Raw genomic sequence first — 27,808 nt, 5'->3', positions numbered from 1 at the left:
TGGTGTATCTCCAAATAAGAACAGATTTATGAACCTTTTGGGCAGAGTAGCTTATTTTGACTTGCCAGTAATTAAGTATCTGTTTCCCTTTTAATGAAGAACTAGGAGAATTTTTTAATACATATTTTTCTATTGGAGCAGAATGGCTGGAAGGGAAAAGCTGCTAAATCCTTTCCCCCCTGATTTGCATAGTCAGAATTGAAACCCCCTTTCTTAGGGATGTTTTGCTCACAAGTAGAATACACCAGAAAAGGGCTGCAGATGTGGAGTGAGAGCACAGCAGCAGAACCCCAGGGGATGTGCTTGTTGCAGAGAGCAGGGGTGTTGCATAACAGCAATGTTGGATAACACAGGGCAGTATCTTTCCCTTGATTTTTGGGATTTAGTGTTTATGGGCCTCCAGCATAGTGGATGATTAAGGAGTCTCTCAAATTGTAAGAATGGTCTTGTTTATACGTTTAAACTTGCTGTACTCACTTCTGCATATCCTGTAGATAATTTTTGGAGATCTGCATATAAAAAATGCACAAAATGCTTGTTGCTGCTGGGCCTTTTGTAATTCAAAAGTGGGAATAAGATTTCTAAATACTCAGAGGACAAGAATCTTAAGCAGTTTTTTTCTACTGTTTCAAGTCTGCTTTGGGCAATTTGCACTTCATAATTGCATCTGATTTTTAACTAGTGTTATATTCCTGTTTAATACATCAATTCACTCTCATAATTAGTGGGATAGAGACCATCTTTTAGCTGCAGCACTAATTCTAATGGAACAGTGTAATCTTAAATCTATGTTTAAAAAAGCCAACTGTAAAAAGTACTTTAAATTGTTTGAGATTTTTGAGAGCCTCCCAAAGGTGTCAAGTGTTTAGACTTTGGTTCATCTTGTTTTGTAAATATGATTAAATCTTTTCCCAACACAGCAGGAAATTGAAACAGCATTGCAAGGAATTGGTCAAATAAATATATTCTTCACTAGAGCTGCAATTTGGCATAGGTTTTCTTCTTTTTCATATTTTTTCTGTGTTTTCAGAGTGGATTTATCTAATGTGCTGTGAAGGAAACATATGGTCAGTCTTTTCTTGAGAAAAATAATGGCATCTGTATGGAGCAGAAGCAGTTCTGGTAGGATGATGTTTCTGATGCTCCTGCAGCTCCTGCAGCTCCTTTCCTGTCAGAGAGTGGACATGGAGAAACACTAATTGAACAGGAATCTTTTGCTCAGGTTCTCTTCCTGTTTGAGAGGAACTATTTTGGGACTATTGAATTCAGTTTAAAGTATTTAGAAGTCAATTTATGTAAAATCAGATCATTTGCAAAAATGAAGTGTCATTTTTCTGTGTAACTCCCTGCCTGGGGATTTTCTGCCTTCAGGAACTGTCTGTCACTGTCCTGAGTCCTTCCCCAGGATGGCTGGCTCTGTTTCTGTGTAACAGAGAAATGGTTTATGAACATGCACATTTATTTCCTCTTTTTAACTTGCTGAAACATGAAAGAATTACTGAAGGTGACAAAGGTTTGAACAGTTATGTCTGGAATATCCTTTCACATGATCCTTTTGTGTTGGGAAGAGGTCTGATTCCCAGGAAAGTAAAAAAAAAAGTGGATGATGAGACCAAGAAAGAGTTTTCTTGAGGAAAAGGGCAGCCATGGAAGGATCTTAACTGGCCTTGCTGCTCATGGTTTTGCTTCTCTAGTTTCTCCTCCTCTTACTGTGTGTTTGTTTCTTTTAAGTTGTGTTTGGGATAATTTTGGCCATCTGGTGCTAATCCTGCTTTCATGTCATGCCAGATGTGCTTGCATTTATTCCCCATATTCACAGCATTTCCCAGGCTTGCTTTGTCATCTCAGCTGAAGAGCAGGCCCAGTTGTTTCCCTTCCAGTGTTACTGGGTGGCCCTGTCTTTGCTCAGTGAGTTGAAGTGTTCTCTGTGTACCCCCAGACACATTTACACCTCAAAAGGTGGGAAAGCTGCTCAGCTTTGAAGGGGGTATTTGTGGGGCAGAAAGGAGGAAACTGATGTGTGGGAAAATGGTGTGCAAAAATTAACTTTTCTGCTAGTTCATTATACTCTTGTAAAATAGCAATTAATTTGCAAGATTACTGTCCAGAGTCAATAAAATATGAGCTGATCTGTGCCTGATGTTGGAAAAAATCTTGCTGTTACTTCTAATTGTGTACCTTAAGGAAAAAAATCACTTCTTCTATTTAAATCCCTGTTGATGGACTCTAAAATAAAAACAAACTTTGGCACTTTGCTTAAAATGGGAAATTGGGTGTTACAACCCTGGATTACACAATGTCCTGTGGTATTTGTTGGTATATTTGCACTCACACCTGCAGTGCAGGAGGAGCTTTAGCTCCAGACGTGCCGAGTTCTGGCACTGCAGGTGATAGAAAAGATCATACGAGGAGCCTGTTGAGGCAGAGGTTTGTCCCAATAAAAGGCCAGGTAGGATACTCAAAACTTAAATAGGTGTATTTCTCTGACTAGAAGTTTTTGGAAGAAAATGCTCTAGTTTCAGTTGATAACTGATTCTGTACTAAACCCTTTCATTTCTAAAGCTTCTGTGTTTAGAAGCTTCACTTGGTGTGTGTATGTGCACTCAATATGTGTGGCACACTCTTTATTCACAGGTTATATACAGGTTATGGAGAAACATGACATGGTGAGGGTATTATGTGGGTAAAGTGTAATATTTGAGGCAATTAGAGGAAAATGCTCCTGAGCAGCTGGGTAGGCAAAACTTTGCAGTTTGTAACTGTGGGTAGAAGGCTCTTTGTGGTAATGCAGTGATCTCAGAAATTGAAGAAATAAAATATAACTGCTTCGTTTTCCTACTCTTATGTCATCTCCCTTGTCATGTTGTTGTAGCTGTGGTGCCACTTACTGTCTTGTCATAATCGTGGATGTGGAGGGATCTGTAGGCATGAAGAGTGTAATTAAGATGTTTGTGCATTTAGTCATGTTTTAAACAGTAATTTTTGCTGTGTGGATTACATGTTAAGTCCATATTATTTATGGTAATTTAAGTGACACACTGATTTGAAAAGCTACATGTGTGTCCAGTCTGAGTTGACCCAGGTGGTAGGTGATGCTTTATTTACCAGTGGGAGTAATGCAGAAACTTTCTTCAGGAGATTTTGTTTTATGGAACATGAACATAAAGTATTAACTTGTTGCTTTGCAGTATTTCCCTAAAAAGGTATTTTTATATAAACTTTTCCTGCAAATATAGCTGATGAAAGTGGTTTGGGAAGCCCCAGCATTTATCTTTGTCTGTATTCTTGGTCTAAGTTCTTGAAATTGTATTTTTGCATTGCCTATAGGGTACATGTGTGGATGTGTAGTTTTGAAAAAAATATTATTTTTCCTCTGGGATGAAGTAATAATTGGTATATGGAAGGGTCTTTCAGACTTGAGAGAGAGTAGTACTGAAATTTTATCTGAGTTTCTGGGTTTTCTTGTATTGGTTTTTTTCTTCTCTGGCTATTGAATAAGCTTTAAAACTACATTTAATGGACTTGTATGTTTAATGCCATCTTGTTCTGTTTGTTTGAAGAAGCCACTTCTCTTTTTTGATATAAAAGCCCTACTACCATTTCAGTTTTACCTTTTGAGATTTGATGCTTGAAACTTCCTGTACAACAGTTTTATACCTTCTGCCAAGTTGTAAGAGAATCCCAGTAAGTGTTACGGGGACTTGACGTAATTCCTGCACGAGGACGTTTGGATATTTTTTCTTGCTCCAGGAAAGCTTAATGGTGTGTTATAGTTGTGGTCTGGAGCTGGGAGTGTTGGGAGGCAGAACTCTGGTTAGATAAAGAATCACAGAATGGATTGGGTTGGAAAAGACCTCCAAGATCATCAAGTCCAACCCTTGGTCCAACTCCAGCCCCTTTACCAGAGCATGGCACTCAGTGCCACGGCCAAGCTCAGTTGAAAAACCTCCAGTGATGGGGAATCCACCCCCTCTCTGGGCAGCCCATTCCAATCCCTGAGCACTCTCTCTGCAAAGGATTTTTTCTGCTCTCCAACTTCAATTTCCCCTGGCAGAGCTTGAGCCCATCGTGCCCCCTTGTCCTATTGCTGAGTGCCTGGGAGAAGAGACCAACCCCCACCTGGCCAGAACTTCCCTGGTAAAGGACGAGTTTCAGGCAAATGAGCCTTTCAAGTGCCAGATGAAGGTTTATTTTTTGTAAGCTGGGTGCTCTCACTCTCCTGCTCTCCCTCCTCGTCTCCTGCCAGTTAACAGGTCGATCTCATAAGATGCTACACTTGCCAAGGGTATTAGATTTCCTTACCTGATTTAAGGAAACTTGCTGTTTTAGTTTGGTCGTGTTTATCTCGAGTGGAGAGTAGTTGTAGTGGCTTTAGTTTGGTTTTCCCCTTGTCTATGGAAGTTGTTTGTGTAGGGAGCAGCCAGCCAGGGGTTGTGGGTGGCTTGGTTTGTAACTGGCTTGTCACACTTTCTCAGCAGTGGGAAGGAGTGTGGAGCTCCAGAGTTTGCAAAGCTCCTTCCTGCCTTGTGCCCAACAACCTGCCTGATGTCTATTTAAAGGCCAACCTGCTCCTTGGAGTCAGGAAGAGCCTCTTCAGAAGAATCAACCCGTGCACTGCCTTTTAAACCCTCTCTCGTGTCTGGCATTTCTCTCTTAGCTTTATGTTGCTTTTCAAAAAATGCAAATGTTTTTCAGCTATTGGGATCAAAAAAAGGTGAGATAAAATTTTAAAACTGGCAGTGTAACAACTTTCCAACTCTTTCAAATTGAGGATGTGAGTACTTCAACTTATTAGGAAAGTACATTCATGAATTTACAAACAGATTATGCCGTATTTTTTTTAAAAGAAATCTGCTATTTTATTTCCTTTCTTTTTATTAAATGCACTTTGCTTCTGTGTAAACATTTATCCTTTGTGCAAAGGAGAGTTTCTTGGCCTTTTTGCATTCCCTTGATGACAGTGCCAGTTTATTTTGGTTTAAAATGTTTTACAAACTGAATACAGGATGCAGGGGAGAACTTGAGCTTTCCTTGCTTCAGCATGTGTCTCTGCTTATTCTGAAGTGAGTGTATACTTCAAAGACTGTGTATGTTGTAGTTTTCAGCTCTTCTGATCTCATCATGTAAGGATTTCACAGACTGAAAAAGTGGGTATTGCACTTATTTCCCTCTGTTAGAAAAATTCTTGATATTGGAATTTTTACCCTGCCCCTCCATTTTTTTTAACAGTCTCAATGAGGCTTGTGGGGGAAGTGATGTTCAGTTGCATTTATCAAACCTCAATAAAGATAATTCATTTATTTTGCAGTAATGGAATTGAAAATATACCTACAGGTAGAATATTATCTGTGGTCCATGTACCAGAAGTTAAATGAATGGAATATAATTTTGATTTTAGGTACTATAATAAGATATTGAGTCAGCCCTTGAAAACTTTGTCTTGTTAATAGTTAAATTAATTTATAACTAATATGGTGTTTCCTGTTTTTTATATTGAATCTGAAATATCCTCTGTTAAAGGCTCTTGCCATTTCTTGAATTTATTTATACTATTTGACTGAGGACATTTTCTTCCTGCACATTTTTAGTTTAGGGATGGTAATGCAAACTTACTGGTGATGTGTTTCAATACAGAATTCCTCTTGATAGAGAAAAAAGGCACTGAACTGCTTTGATGTTGGGGTGTGTGGCACAGGGAAAGAAACATCATCAGAGAAACCAAGGGGTTGGTTTAGCTTGGGGAAGAGGAGGCTCAGGGGAGACCTCAGCACTGTCTAGAACTACCTGAAAGGATGTTGTAGCCAGGAGGAATTTGGTCTCTTCTCTCAGACAACCAGCAGTAGGACAAGGGGGCACGGGCTCAAGCTCTGCCAGGGGAGGTTTAGGTTGGATATCAGGAAGAAATTCTTTGCAGAGAGAGTGCTCAGGCATTGGAATGGGCTGGCCAGAGAGGGGGTGGATTCCCCATCCCTGGAGGTTTTTAAACTGAGATTGGATGTGACATTGAGTGAGAATCCACCATGTCTTGATCCAACCCCACTGTGATCACCAGCCCAGGGCACTTTGTGCCCTGGGCTGGTGATCACAGTGGGGTTGGACCAAGGGTTGGACTTGGTGATCTCAGAGGTCTCTTCCAACCCAACTGATTCTCTGACTCTATGAAATGATTCTTTATGTTACTCATCTTTTTAAACCCGGGGGAGATCCTCACGTGGGGTTTTTTTCATTCCCACTTGCTAACCTGTTGTTCCCTCTGTGCAGTCCCCAGGACCAGGCAGCCATGGCCACCGAGATCGGGTCCCCGCCGCGGTTCTTCCACATGCCGCGGTTCCAGCACCAGGCGCCGCGGCAGCTCTTCTACAAGCGGCCCGACTTCGCGCAGCAGCAGGCGATGCAGCAGCTCACCTTCGATGGCAAGCGCATGAGGAAGGCTGTCAACAGGAAAACCATAGACTACAACCCCTCTGTAATCAAATACTTGGAGGTTAGTGTCTGGGTTGAGCTGGCCAAACGCCGACTGTCCAAGTGTCTTGGGTTGAACTGGCCAAACACCAACTGTCCAAGTGTCTTGGGCTGAGCTGACCAAACACCAGCTGTCCGAGTGTCTTGGGTTGAGCTGGCAAAAGTGTCTTGGGTTGAGCTGGCAAAAGTGTCTTGGGTTGAGCTGGCAAAAGTGTCTTGGGTTGAGCTGGCCAAACACCAGCTGTCCAAGTGTCTTGGGTTGAGCTGGCAAAAGTGTCTTGGGTTGAGCTGGCCAAATACCAGCTGTCCAAGTGTCTTGGGTTGAGCTGGCAAAAGTGTCTTGGGTTGAGCTGGCCAAACACCAGCTGTCCAAGTGTCTTGGGTTGAGCTGGCAAAAGTGTCTTGGGTTGAGCTGGCCAAACACCAGCTGTCCAAGTGTCTTGGGCTGAGCTGGCCAAACACCAGCTGTCCAAGTGTCTTGGGCTGAGCTGGCCAAACACCAGCTGTCCAAGTGTCTTGGGCTGAGCTGACCAAACACCAGCTGTCCAGGTGTCTTGGGCTGAGCTCACCAAACACCAGCTGTCCAGGTGTCTTGGGCTGAGCTCACCAAACACCAGCTGTCCAGGTGTCTTGGGCTGAGCTCACCAAACACCAGCTGTCCAGGTGTCTTGGGCTGAGCTCACCAAACACCAGCTGTCCAGGTGTCTTGGGCTGAGCTCACCAAACACCAGCTGTTCAAGACAGTGAAAAGAGAAGAAAGAGGGAGAGGAAAAAAACCTCCAAACCAGGTTTATGCTGAAACTAACTATATGTATTTATACAGGAAAGAGAAAATTAAGAGAAAACTACAGTATAACACACACATACACAAGTTATATATAAATAACCTCCCACTCCCCAGTTAATACAAAGTCTATTACTATAGATCTGTAAGTACTCTAAAAGACACCCATCAAGAAACAGAAAGAGTAACAACAAAATGTTTCTACTTCCCTGAATTCAAACAAAATGCAAACAGCAGGAGCAGGGGCCTAGCACAGTAGAAGAGCTGCAGCACGTCCTTCTCTGTGCTTCAGCCATGGTGGAACTGACCTAACACCTCCCACTGCTGCCCACGTATTTTAGGTTTGCATCATCTGGTATGAAATATTTCCTGGGTTACCCAGTCAGGTGAGAGCTGTCTCCCAATCCACACACATTCTCAGCCTGCTAATTTGAGGCCTGGCTAAAACCACTCCAGTTAGTTAATTAGCAAGTTTTCTGGGTTTGTCTGAAAAGGTTTTTTTTCCCTCCTGAAATGTGATGGTGCTTTTCAGTGTCCATAAAGCTGTCTGGAATACTGGGAGATCTACTGCTGCATTGTCAGCCAAAATGACAAATGCTTGTAGATTTGTGAATAAAAAGGAGAGGTTGGTTGTTGGTAATAGAACTACACATACAGCTGATTCTGTAATTTCTATTAATGGTAATTTTTACATTCTGTCTTGGAATTAGAAGCTGGAGTGCAATTGAGTGTCTTGGGTGATGTTCTGATTTTTCAGTGATCATAAAAAGTCATTATAAATAATGTAGTTGTTCTTATTTTTGTTTTGAAATAGAAATTTCCCAAGATGGAATATGAACCATTACCCCTTCCTCTTCAAACCCAGGGCAAAAAAATGTTTTCTCACCATTTCATTCAATAGCACTTCAGCTTGTAGTGTGGTCTCTGAAGGCCCAGTTAGTTAGTTAGTTAGGCCCAGTTAGTTAGTTAGTTAGGCCCAGTTAGTTAGTTAGTTAGGCCCAGTTAGTTAGTTAGGCCCAGTTAGTTAGTTAGGCCCAGTTAGCAGACCCAGAAAAACTTAGATGAAGTTTTCTTGAAGAAATGTTTCCATAAAAATGCTTATTTAGCTCTCCTAATGTGGTGATATTAATTCTGTCAAAAATGAATTTTTCTGGTTAACATTTACTCCACAAGTAGTGGGTATTAACCTGAAAGAAATAGAATGAAATCTCTAAATATTGGAATTGTTGCAGCTGCAACAGCAATACTGAAAAAATGTGATGAAACTCATTCCATCTGCTGTGGCCAGTGCATTGTTAGAGCTTGTAGGTAGTAACAGCTGGGAGGTTTTCTTAACAACTTAACGTGTTGCCTTCTAAGATGTTTGAACATCCAATATGCTGTTATGCTTTAGGAATGCCCCAAAAGAGATTCTATTAGTAGTGGACTGTTCTAGAAAAATACCTTTAGAAATTCAAGACCTTTTTACTGTGGCAGAAATATGCACCATCAAGATTCTGTTTATTAAATCAATACCAACAAACAAAGATTGGGTCTCTATATGTCATGGATGCTTACACAAAATTAAGATATACTAGAATTCTATTTAAATCCTGGCTTTGATACTACTCATTTAATGTGTTTCTATCAAAAAACCCAAGAAAAATAATTTATATGTAATTTGCTCTTAGCTTAAGACATGGTAACAAACTGAAGTGCTGTATGCTGGGAGTGTTATACCAAGAATTGTAACTTCAGTTTCCAGTATGTACACAGATCCAAATTGGTAGAGACTGTGGCATGAAGCTGAAATAATTTCATTCTTAATTCATGAGAAGTGTTTTTTAGAAGGTTGTGTTTGACAGTTCACAGTATTTAGCCACTTGAAGGCATTGTTATTTCCCATGTCTGCTGAATTTCATCCATTTGAGTGCATTGTGTTTATGGTTGAGCTGCAGAAGGTCCTTTCCTAGTTCATGTTGCACTGTGTAGGATTTCATGTGGAGTTCATCAGCACAGCTGCTCCTGGTGCAAATCCTTATCTGAACATGCAGCTTTGAAAGGATGGAAGGTGCCTCCTTGGGAGTTCCTGTTGGCCTGGGCAGTGCCACTCATCTCTGGCACAGAAAAGTGCAACACTTCCAACATTCCTGACTCCTTTGCTTAGAGCTTACAAATTCTGTGGGTTTCCTGAGTCCAAAGTCTTAATAGAGTTCATTCTACAATCCTTGGAGCACTTTGGAGTTTCCCAAACAGGTTCTCAAAGTGTTTCTTGGTTTTTGTTATGTAACAATGGGGTACACTGGTATGAACTAAGAGCTGTTTTCCTCTTTCTAGAATAGAGTCTGGCAGAGGGACCAGCGCGATATGCGAGCGATCCAGCCCGATGCAGGATATTATAATGATGTAAGTGGAGTTTTCTTATTCACCTGTGAAGTTCTGCAGATAAAACTTGTCCAGAAAATGGAAATGATTCTGCATGCCAGCTGAGGTTGTCACTGTGTCTGCAAGAAGCCTTAAAGTCATGAAGGGCATCTTCACTCTGCATTATTTTGTTCTGTTTGAACCTGAAATTGGATGGGCTTTTAATTTCTGGGCATAAGGACTCCTATAGTGCTCTGAGGTTGCAAAGCTGCTTTTGAATTTACTGCTTCTGGATGAGTTGGTAAAACATGCAGACTTTGAAACACTTTTATGGATTTATTTCTGGTAATAGCCCTGCAAATGACAACCTTGGTTTTCCAGAAATGGGTGTTCAGAATATGTGCTTTTATTGAAGTTTCTGATTTAAAATGTCATTATAAAATGTTTTGTTTCTTCTTTTACAGTTGGTCCCTCCTATAGGAATGCTGAACAACCCTATGAATGCTGTGACAACAAAATTTGTTAGAACATCTACTAATAAAGTAAAATGCCCAGTGTTTGTTGTCAGGGTGAGTACAGTGTTGGAATTACTTAGTGGTATTTATTTAAATTAGACTCATTCTTAACTGAATAAAGAATCAATATGGTAGTTAAAGCATCTTCAAATAAAACTAGCATGTGGAATGCATGGACTACTTCTGTGTCCAGTCTTTCTATGGAAAGTTTAAGGAAAATAAATGGTAAGGTCTGAGTACACAAGAGTTCTTACTGTAAGTTTGAGGTGTTTCCACTTTCCCGATCACATTTCAGAGAGAGAATGTTTCTCAGAAGGAAGGAGAGTCTCTCTGCTGTTTGAGTCTTGCAGCAACTTCTAACAACTTTTTCATGATGTTAGAAATAGTGTTTAGTATGGATGTTGTGTGTTAGAAATGTATTGGTGCCAATAAACTGCTCTTCTCTACAACTAGATTTTTTCATTGCTTTTACAGTGGGCTTTGTCCTGTTGTTTAAAAAGTCAAAAGCCCTCTGGCAAAGCTCTGTTTGTTGACTATCTTGCATCCTCTAGAAAGTCATTTAGTTAATTCCATTTCCACAGATTCCCTGAAGAAGGTCATGTTTTACTTGGAGAGTTGTGAAGAAATATTTGAATGTTTTATTTGCAGAGTTTAATTAAATGTTGCTTTTGCAGTGGACTCCTGAGGGGAGGCGTTTGGTCACTGGTGCATCTAGTGGAGAGTTCACTTTATGGAATGGACTGACTTTCAATTTTGAAACAATATTGCAGGTAAATTAATGTATAAATAATTCTGTGTATTTTCTTGAGGTGTTGGAGCATGTTTTAGAAGCACAACTTCACCCTGCTCATCGTGGGTCTGTGGTCTGAGCAGTAATGGGAGCCTTAGAGGTCTCTGCTCTGACTCCCATGTCAGACTGTCCACAGGCAATTCACATAGTGCTTTTCATTCCTTCTCCATCTGTTGTACTAACTGTTCTCAAAAACATGCTATGAGTATTTGTAGTAATAAAGAAACACTTTGGAAACAAAATGCAAATACTCGTATTATTTAGAAGACCACTGTATGCAGAATAAAGGATTTTTCCCCCCCTCATGACATTGTGTATCTAATCAGATCATCACTGTTCTCATTTCCTCATTGCAGCTGTTAAGTAGGAGCTTTAGTAACTCAGTGTTTGTGTGGATCAGATGGTATCTGAACGTGTTTGCTAGAAGTTCTGTTTCTGAATTCACAGGCTCACGACAGCCCTGTGAGGGCCATGACTTGGTCACACAATGACATGTGGATGCTGACAGCAGACCACGGGGGATATGTGAAATACTGGCAGTCCAACATGAACAACGTCAAGATGTTCCAGGCACATAAGGAGGCGATTAGAGAGGCCAGGTTTATACACAATATACCATTTTCTGTAGTACCTATTGCCATGATTAGACTGTTCTCTAAGTGTATTCTGGGTGCAGAAATGCTTGGGTTCTGTCAGATTCTGGGAAACTTTATGCACCACATAAACACAGTATTTCCTTTTGTTCCCACATTCTCACCGTTTTGCTGGCACCTTTCTGAATTAGTGTTGTCCCAGTATTGGCCTCTGCAATATGTTAGAGATGTATTTGTCTGCCGCATTTTGCACTGGTATTCTTTTCCTTTTGATATGGTGACAATGTGTATCAGTTATTCCTTTTTATACGCACTGTGTAAGACAACAATTTCATTCCAAATAAAGAATTCAGTCTTTAATAATCTAACTGAATAAAATATAAAACCTTCAGTAATAAAACACCTGCATAGTTCTCACGAAATAATAAAACACTAAATAAAGTGAAGAACTGCTTGGCTTGGTGAAGCCAAGACTTCCAGTAGTACTAAATACCCACTGCCACATACAGAAGTCTAATGTTAATACTGAATGGGTTCTTCAAGCTTGAAACTGTAAGAAAGCCATTGAAAAGAAGACTGTAGGATATTCTCTTCGTTCAGTGTTGATGCCTCAGTTGTGCAAATGTCTATATAAAAATGGAATCTAAAGTGATACTATCAGTAAGCAGTAAATGAAGGATGTTTCTAGAGCAAACCTGCAACTAATCTTTAGTAAGATATGGAAATGTTTTTAAAGTAAGCCTGAAGAGAACCTGCAGATGCAAAATGAAGCTAAAGCAGTGTTTCTTTGGGTTCAAGTGCTGGTGATAAAGGTTCACTGCCACAAACCCACTTTCCACTAAAGTCACCATTTTTCTTGGATAGGGTGCATTTTCTGCCCGAGTTTGGTTATGAGAAGTGCTTACTTTGGATTCAGTTACTGTCTGACTGTCATAGGCATACACTGCATTTCTCTTCTACTTTAAGCCCTTTCTTGATCATAAAGATCTAAGATTTCCCAAGGGCTCCCTCGTGGTCTTTCACTGAACCAGAAAAGAAGTGAGTGCCTGTCAGTTGCTGGAGATGTTCTGGGCCTGGTCACATGGCTAATAACTCCTTGCTTTTCCAGTGACTTCCATCAAGCAATGCTGACTGCTGAATCTGAAAGCTGCTTATATATTTCTAGGGTTCTTTTCGTGGTGTTGGTGAGGTATAATAATGAGTGTTTCCAGATTGCTCTTTGCAATAAGTGTTATGCTTCTTTTTTGTAGTTTTTTTCTCAACAGTTAATCCAAGTAGCATTTTCCTGTGACCAGCTTTTGCTCATTTTTGCTTTTCTGCTGCAAAGCACCTGTGGCTGAAGAGGAGTTTTTTTCCTAAGAGCTGTTACCCTGTGCTTCTACACAGTGTCACTTCCTTATGGTATTGCCAAACATGAAGGGTGACAGTTACCAAATCATATTGATGTTGCCTCTCATCTTACAGAGAAGGTGCTGCCATGTACAGTCACAGATAGGAAGGTGCTAAGAATAAATGACAGATTTTTTTTCTCATTTGACAGGGGACTGCAATGCAATAGTAATTCTATGCTAAATTCATGTCTTGTGATGAAGTGTTGTTTGGCAGGCACTGTATTCACTTAAAAGTGCCTGTGTTCAAATGCCTCCTTCGGTGTATAACACATAACAGTATAATTTTGCCCTGTCTGAGAAGCATAATCTGTTAAATGCTGACTTCTTTCCCCTGCTGTGTGTCTTCATGTAACAGTTTCTCACCCACGGATAATAAATTTGCTACATGCTCTGATGACGGCACTGTTAGAATCTGGGACTTTCTCCGTTGCCATGAGGAGAGAATTCTTCGAGGTATGTGCACCAAAAGTACTGATTGGGGTATTTCAAGAGGGGGAAAACCTTTTTTTTAACTAGGGGTTCACAGTACAGAAGTATCAGCCTGTCTGCAGTTTTTGTTTTAGATGCTCCAAACAAGTTTCTGTTTGGCTGCTGCTGTAGGTGCCTTATCATACTCAGACAGGCCCCAGTTCACAGTGGCATTACTGTGTTTACTGTCCACTTTAGCTCTAAACAGTGGAGGTGAGTAGAAGAACATTTTGCTGCTCCTAATTTGGTATAAAGCACTGTTTCTGGATCAGGAATACATACACCTTTCCCTAAAGCTTAATCTTTGTGACCACTCACTTCAGAGCACACATCTTCATGCAGAGGACTCCATTCTTTTCATGGGTGTGCCTTCCATTCTGATTTCTTCTGAGGCAAGGTGGTTATTTCTCATTCCTTAAGAGCAGGGGAGTATTGCAACAGAGAAAACAGGTAAATTTTCAGCATATCATGCATAGCCAAATACTCCTAGTTTTGGTTAAATAGTTCTCTGTGCAGCATCCGTGTACACCCACTTCTGGTGCCTTTCCACTGGCCTTGAGCTTTCTCCTTTTGCTGCAGTCTTAATGAGCAATGACAGCAGCTTCTGACAGCTCTTCCTTTCTTGCAGAAGGTGTCAAAGGTACATAATGAACAGGAGAACATATTAAAAGGCTGCTGTGAGATTAGGGATTGTTGACTTGCAGGTAAACTGCAAGGAAGGTATACAATAAAAACGTGGGCTTTCAGTTTTAGGTGTGTGAGCTTGTGCTTTCCTAAAGTAAGATTTTTAGAGCTCTCCCTGTTTCTTTTGACTCTTAAACCTTCTTGTTTTCAACCCTGTTACTTTTAAACACCACTGCTTTGCAAAGACCTTGGGCTCCTACATTGTTGCTGCACTGATGGTATTTTAACAGAATGTGTGCATAGACATTGTGGTGATGGTGTTTGCAGGACCTGGCAAGCAGATTTTTAGGTTATATCATTCACACCTGTTACTCTGGAAGGCCCCAGAGAGATTTGGGACTGTTTTGCTTGATGCTTTAAAAAGAAATCATTCTGCACTAAACACATTCTGTCCCCTTCTCTGGGTTTGTACTAACCATGTGGAGAGAATGGGGATTGTTTCCATGCAGAGTCCTCAGGGCTCCAGAGGTCCCACCACTTCTACATTCTTTCAAAATTCTGCATAAAGTAGGGGGAGTAAAGCATTTAATTTAGGCTGTAGAGAACAGATCTTGTGTTGCATTTTCTCTTACCTTGTGTATTTCAGTGTTGTGATTGTGACTAGACTTCAAATAGAATTACCCTTTTATTTCTTAACAGTTTATACATCTCAGTGTACTATTTTTATTATAGTTTGCACAATAGTTCTGTAAAGAATACATTTGCTCCTACTCATCTACCACAATACACTTCATCTTTTGTGTAAATTGGAAATGGTTTGAAAACTACATCTCTGGACAGAATTGGGCAGGACAGATTATTCCTTGTTTCTGCTGTCAGGCAAAGAAAACCCAAATCCCAACCCAAATAACACCAGCAGAAAAATGCCCCACAACAAAGCAAAACAATACCAAAACCCCCTGATTGTTGGGAGGATGTTTCTGCAAACACACAGGTTTGATTTGGCTTTGGTTTCCGTTACTGTTCTTAAATATGATCAGAAGACTTACTTGAAAGAGCTGGATGGGCAACACTTCAGTTTTCTTAGTGGAAAATACAAACTTTCACTTTGTTATTTGGAGTTAGAGCTTATAGCTGTAGGATTCTTATCTTCAGCCTTTGGCTTCTCCACTTTACATATTTGCAAGTGTGACCTCTAATGCTTTGCTTCATACAGCCTGAAAATTGTGTAAAAACTCATGCTATTGCTTTCCAAAGTTAGGGATCTGCTAATTAAAATTCTAGAACCACTACATCAAAAAGGTTTTGTTACGTACAGAAATTGTTTGGATCAAGTACCATGCCAAGGAGTGGTTTTATTTCCTACTTTCCCACATCATGCAGCTGTTTTGGGCAATACTGGTGCTGTGGAGTTGGAAGGGATTCTACAGTGTCCTTAGATCCAGAGCTTTGCTCATGTATTAAGGTATTCTTCAGGTTATCACTGAATTACACAAATCAAATGGAACTATGAATTTGGAGTCAGATGAATTCACAAAAAAGATAAGCACTCACTGGGATAATATGTCAGTATACTGATATTTCTACTGAGTTTTCAACAACAAATTAAGGGACATACTGTAAACAATAAATTTGAGGATTTTAATGCTGAAGATGCTTTTAAAGCAGTTCCGTAAAGAGCATTAAAGTTACTGGGATGAGCTTTGCTGATACAGAAAAGGCAAAATTCTGTAGATACACTACAGGTCCTTTTGCTTGCACTGGTGTAAACATAAAGTTATTCCTATCATTTAATGAAATTGTCCCCTTAAAACTGGTCTGAAGCAACAGTTTTAGTCATGTGAAGAGTGTCAGAAGTGGTAAATTACATAAGATGAATTCTTAAGGTTTTCCTGGAGTTCTTTCAGCTGTCTGTAGCAGGCTGTATTTTTTCAGTAGTTAAACCCATGAATACTTGGGCTGCATGAGATACTGACACACTGGTAGGAACCTCACTGATGTTAAAAATCTTGTTCAAATAAGTCATGAAAAAAGGCTGTAGTAATAAGGCAACATGTGGGGTTTGATGATGTTTTCCTATGAAAGGCATTTCCAATAAAACACTACCAAGTCTGTTGTCTAAACAGCTGCAGTGAAGTCCAGGACTCGTGTGAACGTTTCTGTAAGAACATACACATTGATTGATGGCTTTTAACACCCAGTGAAAAACTGTAAGCAGTAAAATCTTCACATGCCTTTATTTCTATTGAGAAATTATTCCTGGTTTTTGCTGGTGGCAGTGACTTGGGAATATTTTGGGTAGATAATAGGCACATGATTCCTTAATTATTCTCAGCATGGCACCATAGGCTAGGAGGCTACTAAGACATTCCAGATTTCTCAGTTCCACTGTCCATCCTTCTCCTTCCTTTCAGTCACCCAAAATCCAGTAGAAATGTGTGCTTTAGATGACTAATGTTTTTATTCTGAAGTGTAGATGAGCACTGTGTTCCCAGGATGTCAGAGGTTGCCTGCCTTAATTAGGTCTTTTGGGAAGGATAATTCCACCCAGCTCTCTGAAGGATGGTAGCCCATGCTTTTTAAAATACTTCATAGATAAGTTTTTCTATTTTCTGTCCCTAAAATAGGGTAATACACTAAATGATCTTTCAGCCAGTCTGGTAGACTTGGCAAAAGATTTTTCTTATCCTAACTTGAACAATTAAAACCAATCAGGATTTCATCACGTTCTGGCTGGATTTAAAATTTGCAGTTTGTAACATGTAATTCTTAACACCATCACCTACAGAATAACACATTATGTATTACATACATGCAGAAGTGACAGCAATCACTGTAAAAAGACTTTCATCTGCTCACTCTGCCCATCTAGACATACTTAAATAGCTGTAGAATGGTTTATTTATTCCTTCTTTCTACTGCATTTCTGGAACTTTATTAGCAAATAATGTGCTGTGAATTCTCTTAAGCTGTTTAAATGGTTTTTATTCTCTGCCTGAAAGTGAAGGATCTCTTCAGAGTTTTTGACATCCACTTCCTCAGTCAAATAGCAAATCCTGTACTTAAATTTATAGGTTAGGTCTGTGGTTTAAAGGAACCTGAGAACCAGAACTCCACCCTCAGTTTGGTCCCTCCTTTTGAGCATAATGTAGTAACCAGCTCTTACCACTCAGGCAGTAGCTTCTAAAACTGTTCTCTTCTCCTGGAATTTAATTGAATCCTACACTGGATAATTTAAAAGAAAAAAATATCTTGATATTGCTGCTTCCATCTTTCTTCCCTTTGTCTGAGGTTTGTCTTTTGTTTTTCTTGTCTCAGCAAGGAGAGAAAGCTCAGTAAATTCCAGAAATGTGTGTGTGTGATACTGTGTTTCTTGCAAGGAGACCTACTGCTTAAACCTTTAGTTTCTTGTAAGGGTTGCTCCTCTGTGCTGTTGGGATTTCAGGTACCTCTGATAGGTCTTCTAGTTCTACTGAAGCGTCCCTGCATAAATATTAGAAGGATGAGATGAGACCTGGCCAATAGTGGCACAGTCTAGAGAGGGAAAGTCCTTGAATTTTGAAAGATGAGCTGTTTTGAAAAGCTGGTGTTGGGCTGGTTTAGTCTCCTCTTTGTTGGTGAGTTTTAGTGACTCAGGTTGTGTTGCAGGTCTCTTGTCTTCGTGAGTCTTCCCTGCCAAAGCCAAGCAGGTGATTCAGGGGGGATTAGTTGCAGTTAACTCAGTTGAGGTGCAGCTGCCCTCTAAAGGGCTGTGCTTCTCATGTGTGTGAGGCACAAGAAATGGTAAGGATCTTACTGGGATGTTAATAGTGAATCTATGAGAGCTTTTTTTTCCTCACAGAGTTCACATCACTTGCAGAGTCTCTTACTCTGCCATGTGTGCTGCAACAGCCCTGCTGCTGCTCCTCTAGGCTTGCAGAGCTCTTCACACTCTCATTCCTTTTTTTATCATCTCATTAGGAAATGTCTCTGCCTTTGTGAGGTTAAGAGTTAGAAATAGTGTATACAGTTTCCTGTCTCATAAATGGAAGTGATCACACAACAAGTGTTTTCTTTGTGTCTTTCTCAACACCTTTTCAGAGTTCAGTAGCACCAAGGACTTGCAGTGTGAACACTTCCATGCCTTCCTGAACTCACAGATAACTTCAGTCATTGCTGCTTGTTTGGGTGGTGGGTATAACCTACATTAGATGGGAAGAACTCAATCACTTGCTTGAACCTACTGAAAAATGTTCAGGTGTCATCTGGCAACTCAGTGCTATTCCTGAATATGATTTTCAGGCTTGGGTTTCTGTGTATAGGAAACTTCATTATAGGTAGACTTTGTTGAAATATCCACTTATGTTTGATGCTAAAAATCCATCAGTGTTGAGAAACTACCTGGTGCCTTGACTTGTATTGGCTTTCTCTTTGTGAAATATTCTGAATTGGACAAAAATTTAGGGTTGATCCACTGTAGTGGAGATGGTGGTTTCTGTGATTTAAAAGATGGTGACTAGGAAGTAGCTTCAGGCTTTTGTTCTGCTTCCTAAAGCAATTCCTTTTTAGACTTAAAAGGTATCAAAGACTGCTCTTGGTGCTGGTTACACCTGACATGCCTAAAAGTTGCAGTTTTGTGTAGCATTAAAGTACATTATGTTAAGTTTTAAGAGTGCTGATCCTCATCTAGAATCTAGTGCTTTGCAAATCCTGAAACATTAATAGGAAATACATGGAGTTCTCAGGGAATGGGTAAAAGATCAAGAGACTTGAGCCCACAGCACCGTCAAAAACCTCTGAACTGTGTGCACTGCACAGTTCTGTCAGGGCTTTTCATGAGACAAGAGGCACTGTGTGAGTGTGAGATTATTTCAGATTCAGTTTTGAAATTTATTCCTCCTTGAAAATTGTCCTGAAGCTGAAAGTGATGTAATTGCTCACCTTGAGCCCAGGGGCAAATTTTAAGGTGTTTGTAACACATCTATTCTCTGAAGCTTGGAGGAATGTTGAGAAACCTCAGTGCTTCCCAGGACAGCTGGTGCTGCTGAAATACAGGAGAGCTGTAAGAAATTCTCTGCATCCTTAGGATTTCTTGCATCTGATTGCCTTTGTGTTTGATGATTGCAAGGGGTAGATGAATACTGAACTAGGTCAAACCATTTTTATGGGTTGTTACTTATAAGTAGTTGAGGGATAAGAACTTCATTCCATCAGTGGTGACTTCGTATCAAATTACACATAATATGGCACAATACTCTGTCCAGGAATCAGGATCCACCTGCAGGAAGTGCCTTTGTCCCCAGCCCCTGCCCATAGTTGAGGAGGAAGAAAAAAACTTTAAAGTGAATTACATTGATACTAATGGTAAAATCCTGAACTACAGAGGCATTTGAATGCTGATGCTGAGATGATCCCAGTCTTCCTTTCTCAACACAAGTGTGGTTGTTGGAAAGGAGCGGGCTGGGTGCATCAAAGGTGGCAGTTTCTTGGTGTCTACTCACCAGTCTCTGTCATAGCAAAGGTTCTCAGCAAAAAAAAAGTCATAGATGTCTAGAGGGAGCCCTATGCCAGTTATGTTAGTAACTCATTGCTAATAAAGTCCTATGTGGATAAATACTCAGAATTGGGCACTTAGTTAATTATATTTTTAATGGAATATTTTATCTGACATACCATCTCCTAAGAGAGCATAGATAAAATAAAGCTATTTCAGAAAAATAGAAGTCTACAAAAAATCAAACCCCACAACTCCTTGTAATCTGTCAGTCCTTAAAAACTTTTCTTGCAAACTTCTTAATGCCATTGTCTTTTATGTGTGGGTTTAACAGAGTGCTTTTTCCTTTTTTCTCTTTTTATGTCCTCTAGTTACTGTACTAAAAGCTTTTGTGCCTCTAGGTCAGCACAGACTTTGTAAAGCATTTGGTACTTTCTTTGCATCACTTAAATTCTACATACCTTAATTATTTCCTATTATTTTACATTTAGCTCTTAGTGCTGTTCTGGTTTGAGTAGTGAGACCCTTGGCAACAAGTTTTATCATATGAGAGATGGGGAGAGAGCTTGCAAAGGCTGTCCCTAAAATGTTATTTTTTATTTAATTTTTTTCTCTGTCTTCCATACCTGCCTGACATCACTTTGTTGTGAGAAAGCTGGTCCTGCTCATCGCATTTTGTATTTTAAGGAAGACACAGAGTCAAATTGAAACTGGGAAATGGGCTTCTATAACAGACCAGGAGAAAAGGGATAAATAAGAATCCTGAAAAGTGGCTGGAAATCCAGAGGGTAGGAGATGGGAAGGAAGTGTGGAAGCTGTGTCAGTATGAAAAAAAATTAATAAAAACAACAGCTGGTGTAAGGATTGGGAAAAGCTCGTGACAGTGTGAGCATGGAGGTGGGAATGAGGAGTGGTGGAACCTGACAGGTCCTGCTTTGGGCATTGTGGGGATAACTCAGAGCAGCCTCAGTTGCTGAAGCCACCTGAGCAGAGGTGGGAGGGGGTTTGTGGCTGAGTGACACACTCGGGTACAAGTGGGCAGTGTAGGATGTGCCCAGAGTGTGTGTGTACTAAACTGTGTAATAATAGTACCATAACATCTTTTAAATTTTATGTCATGGTTCTTAGAGCCTCAAGTTGTGTTGGAGTAGAGTCAGGAACATGCTCTGTTTGTTTGAAAAATGAGCATGGGGTGAGTCATAGAATCAAAGACTATGCTGAGTTGAAAAGGACCCATCAGAATCCCCAAGTCCAACTCCTGGCCCTGCAGGGACATGCCAAGAGTCACACCCTGTGCCTGAGAGCATTGTCCAAATGCTTCTTGAGCTCTGCCAGGCTGCTGTGCCCACTGCCCTGGGGAGCCTGTTCAGTGCCCAACCACCCTCTGAGTGATAAACTTTATCCAGCCTAGACCTCCTGACTCAGTTCCAGCCATTCCTTTGAGTTACTGGTCACCAGAGTGAAGAGATTGGTACCTGCCCCTCCTCTTCCCTCCATGAGGGTGTTGAAGACCACACTGAGGTCTCCCTCAGTCTCCTCTAGGCTGAACAGACCAAGTTGCTCCTCATACAGCTTTCCCTGCAGACCCTTCGCCATCCTTATTGCCCTCCTTTGGACACTGTAATGGCTTAATGTCTTTTTTGTATTGTGGTGCTCAGAACTGCCCCAGAACTCAAGGTGGGGCTGCCCCAGTGCAGGCCATGCCCCCAGGACAGGGCTGGCCCTCCTGGCTGCCAGGGCACTGCTGACTCTTGTCCAACTTGCTGTCGCCCAGGACTCCCATGTCCCTTTCCAGGGCACTGCTCTCCAGCATCTCATTGCCCAGTCTGTGTGAACATCCAGGGCTGCCCCAGCTCCAGTGCAGAATCAGCACTTTGCCTTGTTATCCTCATATGGTTTGTGGTTGCCCAGGGCCCTGCTGTTTTACTGAGCCAGTGATGCCACCATTCTTTCTGTAACTGGAAGAAAGGGGGTTGTTTTTACCACCTGACAAAAGAGCTCCTTATGTTATTCAGTAGTCCCTAAGAAGTAATGTGATTTTTTTTTCCTAAGTTTAGCAGCTCTAAAGCCTGAGGAGTTTAAAGTTGCTCCTCAGGCCTAAAACCAGCTCTGGATCACTTCACTTGGGAATAAAGTCAAAGTGCATGTGTTGTGTTCCTGCCTCTGCAGAAAGCAGTTGGGTAGGTCAGGTGTACTCAAGGTTCATTTTCAAAGTTCAGTGCCAGAGTTTTCTGAGTGACTGATCCTCATCTCGCAGTGAAAATTCAAATTGTCACTTACTTCTGCTACTTGCAGATAAAGGCTCTTTGTTGAAAACAGAATACTTCTCAAGGGAAGATATTTTGATTTTTGCTGCTGAAAGTTTACATGTGTCTTGCAGGTAAAGTAACTGCTGGAAGTTTTATATACTCATAGTAAGAGGGATTTTAACAGGGTGGGGTTTTAATTGAAAAGTGTGGGCTCTTAAGTGTCTCAGCTTCAAAGGAGCACATCTGTAAGCATGACAAGTATAGCTATACAGGAGAAACCTGCAACTTCTCAAAATATCTTATAAAAAGGTTCACAGACTCAGTTTAACGTTTCTTCCATCCCAGAGGGTTTGAATTACTATTTGGAGTTACTATATCAGTGGAAGCATCTGATATTTACACTTCTGCAGGTGCATTACACAAGCTGTCCAGCTCCAGGTTGTGTTGAACAGTTCTGTCTTTTTCATAAATACAATTTTTGCTTAATATTCCTAATACTCTGTATGCATTGATTTTGCTCCAGAGGAGATAATGTAGGTAGGTGGAACCAGTCCAGTGTAACTCCAGCCACACAGAGAAGTGGATCCATCACTGCAGTTTCATTTTCTGGCATAGTCAAGGCAAGAACTACAAGTATTTTACATACATTGTCATTGGAGGTAGAAGTTAATCTCTATCTGGTTTTGACCATGCATAGAAATTGTGTATGAACCTTTCTGGTCAGCAGAGTTGCCTTTCAAAGGGAGCTCACCATGGCTGTGTAAATGTGAGCCTGAGCTGAGAAATTCAAAGTTACCTGTAGCAGCACTGCAATATTTAGTTCTACTGAGTCACCAAGATCTCAGAGAGTAAACTTAACATTTTCATTCAAAAAAGCTGGGGAATATGTTACCTTAGCTGCTTAGTTTGGGGAAGAAAAATACCTTTTAGTTAAAAACAAGCCCAGGTGTTGGTGTGTGCTGACAGATGTGTATCTTCTACCATCCTGCAATAGGATTTTTTCTTTGCCTTTTTATTTAGAGTGATAAAGCATGAAAATATTTTAATTTTTATATTAAAATCTTATGTTTTAAATTACCATGACTTCTAAAAACCTTCCTCTAAAGAAAGTCATACCTTATATATATAGTAAGTAATACCTTATATATAGTAGCTGTAATACTACTGTAATAGCTGTAACTATTCTAGTTCTCCAACAATGAATTGATGAAAAAATGTAGCTCAGATCCAATCTATTAATAGCAAATGCTGGGGAAATTAAATCATTATACAATACTTTTATGTTTGAACTTTTCTTTATAGCTGACTTCTTTCTCTTCTCCAAAATAGCTCTATTCTGCTTTATTTTTCTCTCCCTGTCAAGATTTAAGAAGGGAGTGTCTGATAAGCATTTACTACCCACAGAATTTGTATACCAAGACTTCAATGCTCTTTCTTGCTTAACACAAGTCCTAATGCTCCTTGAGATCTATTTTTCATCAAAGATAGAGATTCTTTCTGGCTTTCTGAGTAATCCCTACACTTAATGATTAAAACAATCTGAGGGTCATCTTTGAATTCAAGGCAGAGCTGATATTCCACCCCACCCACAGTTTTCTGTGGGAGAAACTTGGGATAAGATGGAGCATAGAGAAAAATGTTTTTCTTTGAAAAGAAAATCTTCACTTTTTTTTATATTTCAAGATACACAGCACAGATTGATGTATAGATAGTATTCCTAGGTAAGGAATTTCCCACAGATTGATGTATAGATAGTATTCCTAGGTAAGGAATTTCTCACTTAAGTTCAGTGGGTATCCCCAGAAGTTAAATGAGTTCAAACTCCTTTGATGTTCTACATAGGTTGCCATTATAAAAATAGATATTATTGTAAAATTAAAAGTACTTAAAAAGAAAATAGTTTTCTAGTCCAGTGAAAAATACATTTAAAAGGCTGTTTTCACTGCTGAGATGATCTCATGTTCGGGGCCTTTTTCTTTCCCTTTTCTGATACTAATGCTGTAGAGGATTGTGAGAGTTTTGCTTAATTCCAGATATTGTGCAGTCTCTGCCCACAGAGGTTTTCAAAATAAACCTGGAGAAACCCCTGAGTAACCCAGTCTGACCCTGTAGCTTTGAGCAACAGGTTTAACAAGAGACTTTGGAAGTTTCTTCCAACCTGCCCTATCCTGTGATCTGAGGACACTGAATTCCCTTGTTTTGCCAAAGGGGAAAGAAACAAAGGAACCAAAAATCCTAGTGAGTGATTTTTAGTTTCCTTCAGCTCTCCACCAGTGTATTTGACACAAGGAACTGACCTTCAAAACACTATCAAAAGTTCATTACTTTTTAGCTAATTTTTCTTCCAGCTTTTAACATGTTTGAGGAAATGCCCTGTATTTGGATTGGAAATGTTTCTTGTTTAGTGCATCTTTTTTTCAGAGGTGATAAATGTGTGATCATTCCATAGTGACTTACAGTATGTTAGATGTATCACCATTGAAGTTTCAGAACTTCTTGGTGTCCTATAATCATTAAAAACTTACTGTAAGTAAGGTGGAAGGTATGATAGTTTGCTGTCAGCATCTTCAAAGCTCCTGCTGATCCTACAGTAAGTGAAGAAAAATAACACCTATAGATATATATACTCTATATATGTAATTGTTAGGTTTGGCTATATTATTTTTTCTATATATAAAAACATATATAATTGTCCCCAGTGGCACATTTTATTGCCTTATTTGTGGCTTTTACATTTCAGAATGATGCAGCCTTGGAAGAGACTGTGCTGGTAGTGCCCTAAAGCTCTAAAGCACATGCACAAATAGATAGAAGGTGTTTGCTTTGAAAGAAAAAAATTACAAAGAAAAGTGTGATTTGGGTAAATGCTTTACCTGGAACTAGGACAGTCTGGGTTTGTCCTTGTGCTTTAGAGTTCCTGAAGGTGCATTTCTCCAGATCACATTGCCAGGTTCCCTAAAGGCACCATGAGTACACCTGTTCTGTTTGCAAATATCAGCCTCTACATCCAGGTGAAATGGGTGTTAAAGAACCTTTATCTTTCAAGTAAAAGCTGATCTACAGAGTATATTTCACTGTTCATGCCCACACTTATTCCAGGTCTTGACTGACTTTAATGTGTAAATCAAAATTATTTATTTTCTTAGTTTAAGCATATTAATGGAAGATTACTGCACAACATTAAATGTTATTTTGAGACTGTAGTTATCTTAAATACATATTCAAATTGTTTTGTCTTATAAGAAGTGCAGACCAGATTTGTTCAGGTGTTTCTTGTACAGATGAGTTTAGAAAGGAGTACCCACACATTTCAAAATTTGTAGATAAAATTCCCCCACCTGAGTTGTGATTAATCAAGAGAAAGGAGCAGTTGGGTGTGGGAAATACAGTCTGGACAGCTATAAAGCATATTTGTATTCTGCACAGGGACTGGAAATTGTTAGCAAGATGTCTCTGTTTTCTGAGGATTGGCCAAGTCTGCAGCTTGATACGGTGCAGGTTGTTACTTCTTGCTGTTAGTGCCTGGCCAAGAAGAATCCTGCCTTTTCTTGTGTCTGCCTTCTGTTCTTTCTTAGCCATGCATAATTCATAGGCAGAAATAATGTTCTTACTTAGACAGCTGATAAAGTGAGAAAAAAGGGTAGGGTTTTGTTACTTGTTTTGGATTTTTTTAAAGACCACCCCAACCTTAAGGATGCAGAAACTCACTTGTTTTAGGTCAGCTGATGTAGTTGGATAATAAGATGCCATTTCCCTGCAGATTTTGCTTTATGCCCTTAAATCCTCAGCCAACAATAACTCTGTTGCTTCACTAGTACGAAATCACCTACTTAAAATGAATGTAAAAGGTGTTTTCTCTTTAGCAATACTTGTTCTCAAACTCACTATTCTCTTGGCTACTTTGCTAATTGTAGCCCTTGGGAATATTGATAATGTTGATGAATATGGATTTCTGTTCATTACCATTCTTGTTTTGGAAGTCCCTGTTCTCCAGAGACTTATAAGTGAGCACATGGTATTAAAGATTAGGAATGTAAAACACTAAATTAAATCAAACTGTTCTTTTATTACATTAAAAATACTCTGCAGTTATATTCTGAAGATCTTTGGGCAAAGGTGGGTTCTTTGTTTCATACTATTTGCAGCTTGTCAGGAATATCCTTGGCTTCTAAAGCAAAGGAGAAAAAAGCATTCCCATCAATCACCAGCATGTTGGATGTGTCATTTCTGAAGCACATACTGCATTTGCTGACAGATTTAAACAAGGCTTTTCTAGGAATGCAGTCAGGAATTTTAATGCTTTTATTAAACTTTAGAATTCCTGTGGTCACATTATAGAACTGGAACAGTGGAGGCTTTAACAGCAGGTTTAGTTCTGCCATGTCTGTAGAGATGGACCCAAAACACACCCCGCTGGCTCAGAGGCTTCACACAAAGAAGGTTCCAAATAATGGGGCTTTATTCCACAGAATTACTAGAAATAGCAGCAGCTGCTTTTAACCCATTGCATAATTTTTTTTACCAAATCAATAACTTTTATTGCAACAGAATGTTGGTATTTGAATCAGTTTTTTTTTACTTTTGCAAACTGGAATAATTTACTTTGCAAGTAAGTTTACTTAATTTTTGCAAGTCAGGAATAGGCATGAGACAAGTTTTCCTGAAAAATACTGAGCAGCAGCAATTAGCACAGGTATCTAATAAACATAATTCAGAATTGATATTTGAAAATTAACAATGTAGGGAATTGAAATTAGAATTGATTTGACTTTTGATTTAAAGTGCGATTTGATGTTTCATTGACTAGACAAGAGTATCAATCACAGTGTTTTCCTGATGTGTCTGCTCTTTGCCATCTTTGCACAGAAAGGAGGACTCAAGCTTAGGAATGAAAATTAATTAATTTTCAGTTTGTTGTGGTCTGTGGCTCTTGGATTGCAGCTACTGTGAACTGAACATCTGCAGGGCAGCAAACCCTGCTGATATGGGTGGCATGTTCTATGACCACATGTCTGACAACACTAGTTCCAATCAGCCTGAATAAATCACCTGGTAGTGAAAGGTGATAAATTGCACTAATAATCTGGAAAATCTATTCCACTTCCCCCCTAGAAAAGTTTCATTCACAGAGGAGCAGAAAAGTCCTCCTAAAACTGTATGATAGATAAACCAGACTATATAACTTTTAAATAACTTCTGTACAGGTTTATGTGTTTGTACAAGATAGGAGGAGTGTTTTGCTGCTTCTCTGCCATAGAATGTGTCCATGCAAACTGCATCTCACTGCAGCACCAAACCCAGTCCTCTCTGTGAGAGGTGTGGATCCAAAGGCACAGCCAGGGATCAGGGAGCTGCTGCTGGAGTGAGTACCAGGGATCAGTATTGGTCTCCAGGCCTGTTATTCCCAGAGCCAGGTGTATCCCAGCCTGCTGTACCTTTTCCAGTGTTATTCCCAGGGCCACGTGTATCCCAGCCTGCTGTACCTTTTCCAGTGTTATTCCCAGGGCCAGGTGTATCCCATCGTCCTGTACCTTCTCTCCAGTGTTATTCCCATACCCAGGTGTATCCCAGCCTGTTGTACCTTTTCCAGTGTTATTCCCATAGCCAGGTGTATCCCAGCCTGTTGTACCTTTTCCAGTGTTATTCCCATAGCCAGGTGTATCCCAGCCTGTTGTACCTTCTCTCCAATGTTATTCCCAGAGCCAGGTGTATCCCAGCCTGCTGTTCCTTCTCTCCAATGTTATTCCCAGAGCCAGGTGTATCCCAGCCTGCTGCACCTTCTCCAGTGTTATTCCCATAGCCAGGTGTATCCCAGCCTGCTGTTCCTTCTCTCCAGTGTTATTCCCAGAGCCAGGTGTATCCCAGCCTGCTGTTCCTTCTCTCCAGTGTTATTCCCATAGCCAGGTGTATCCCAGCCTGCTGTTCCTTCTCTCCAATGTTATTCCCAGAGCCAGGTGTATCCCAGCCTGCTGTTCCTTCCCTCCAGTGTAGCCTTGTTGCACTTGGTCACATTCATAACACACTGACATGTGTCAAACTGCATATTCCAGCAGCAGATGATCCACAAGGGAGTACTTACTCCAAAACCAGAGACCAGCCTAATGAAGGTGTATTCT

At 40.2% G+C, this 27,808-nt stretch overlaps 1 protein-coding gene across 1 annotated transcript in view; it reads left to right on the top strand.

Moving 5' to 3' along the window:
- Positions 1 to 27,808, top strand: part of WDR33 (WD repeat domain 33) — a 70,465-nt gene that overhangs the window by 11,305 nt on the left and 31,352 nt on the right. Inside the window, exons 2-7 of the mRNA XM_071565982.1 lie at positions 6,262 to 6,484; positions 9,563 to 9,631; positions 10,054 to 10,158; positions 10,779 to 10,874; positions 11,342 to 11,493; positions 13,234 to 13,331. Of these exons, the coding sequence (XP_071422083.1) occupies positions 6,281 to 6,484; positions 9,563 to 9,631; positions 10,054 to 10,158; positions 10,779 to 10,874; positions 11,342 to 11,493; positions 13,234 to 13,331 (724 nt within the window). The 5' untranslated portion in view covers positions 6,262 to 6,280. The remainder of the gene's footprint in view (positions 1 to 6,261; positions 6,485 to 9,562; positions 9,632 to 10,053; positions 10,159 to 10,778; positions 10,875 to 11,341; positions 11,494 to 13,233; positions 13,332 to 27,808) is intronic.

The sequence above is a fragment of the Pithys albifrons genome, chromosome 11 (assembly GCF_047495875.1).
Source record: "Pithys albifrons albifrons isolate INPA30051 chromosome 11, PitAlb_v1, whole genome shotgun sequence".
Taxonomy (NCBI): domain Eukaryota; kingdom Metazoa; phylum Chordata; class Aves; order Passeriformes; family Thamnophilidae; genus Pithys; species Pithys albifrons.
This window is presented reverse-complemented; position numbering and strand designations above follow the sequence as displayed.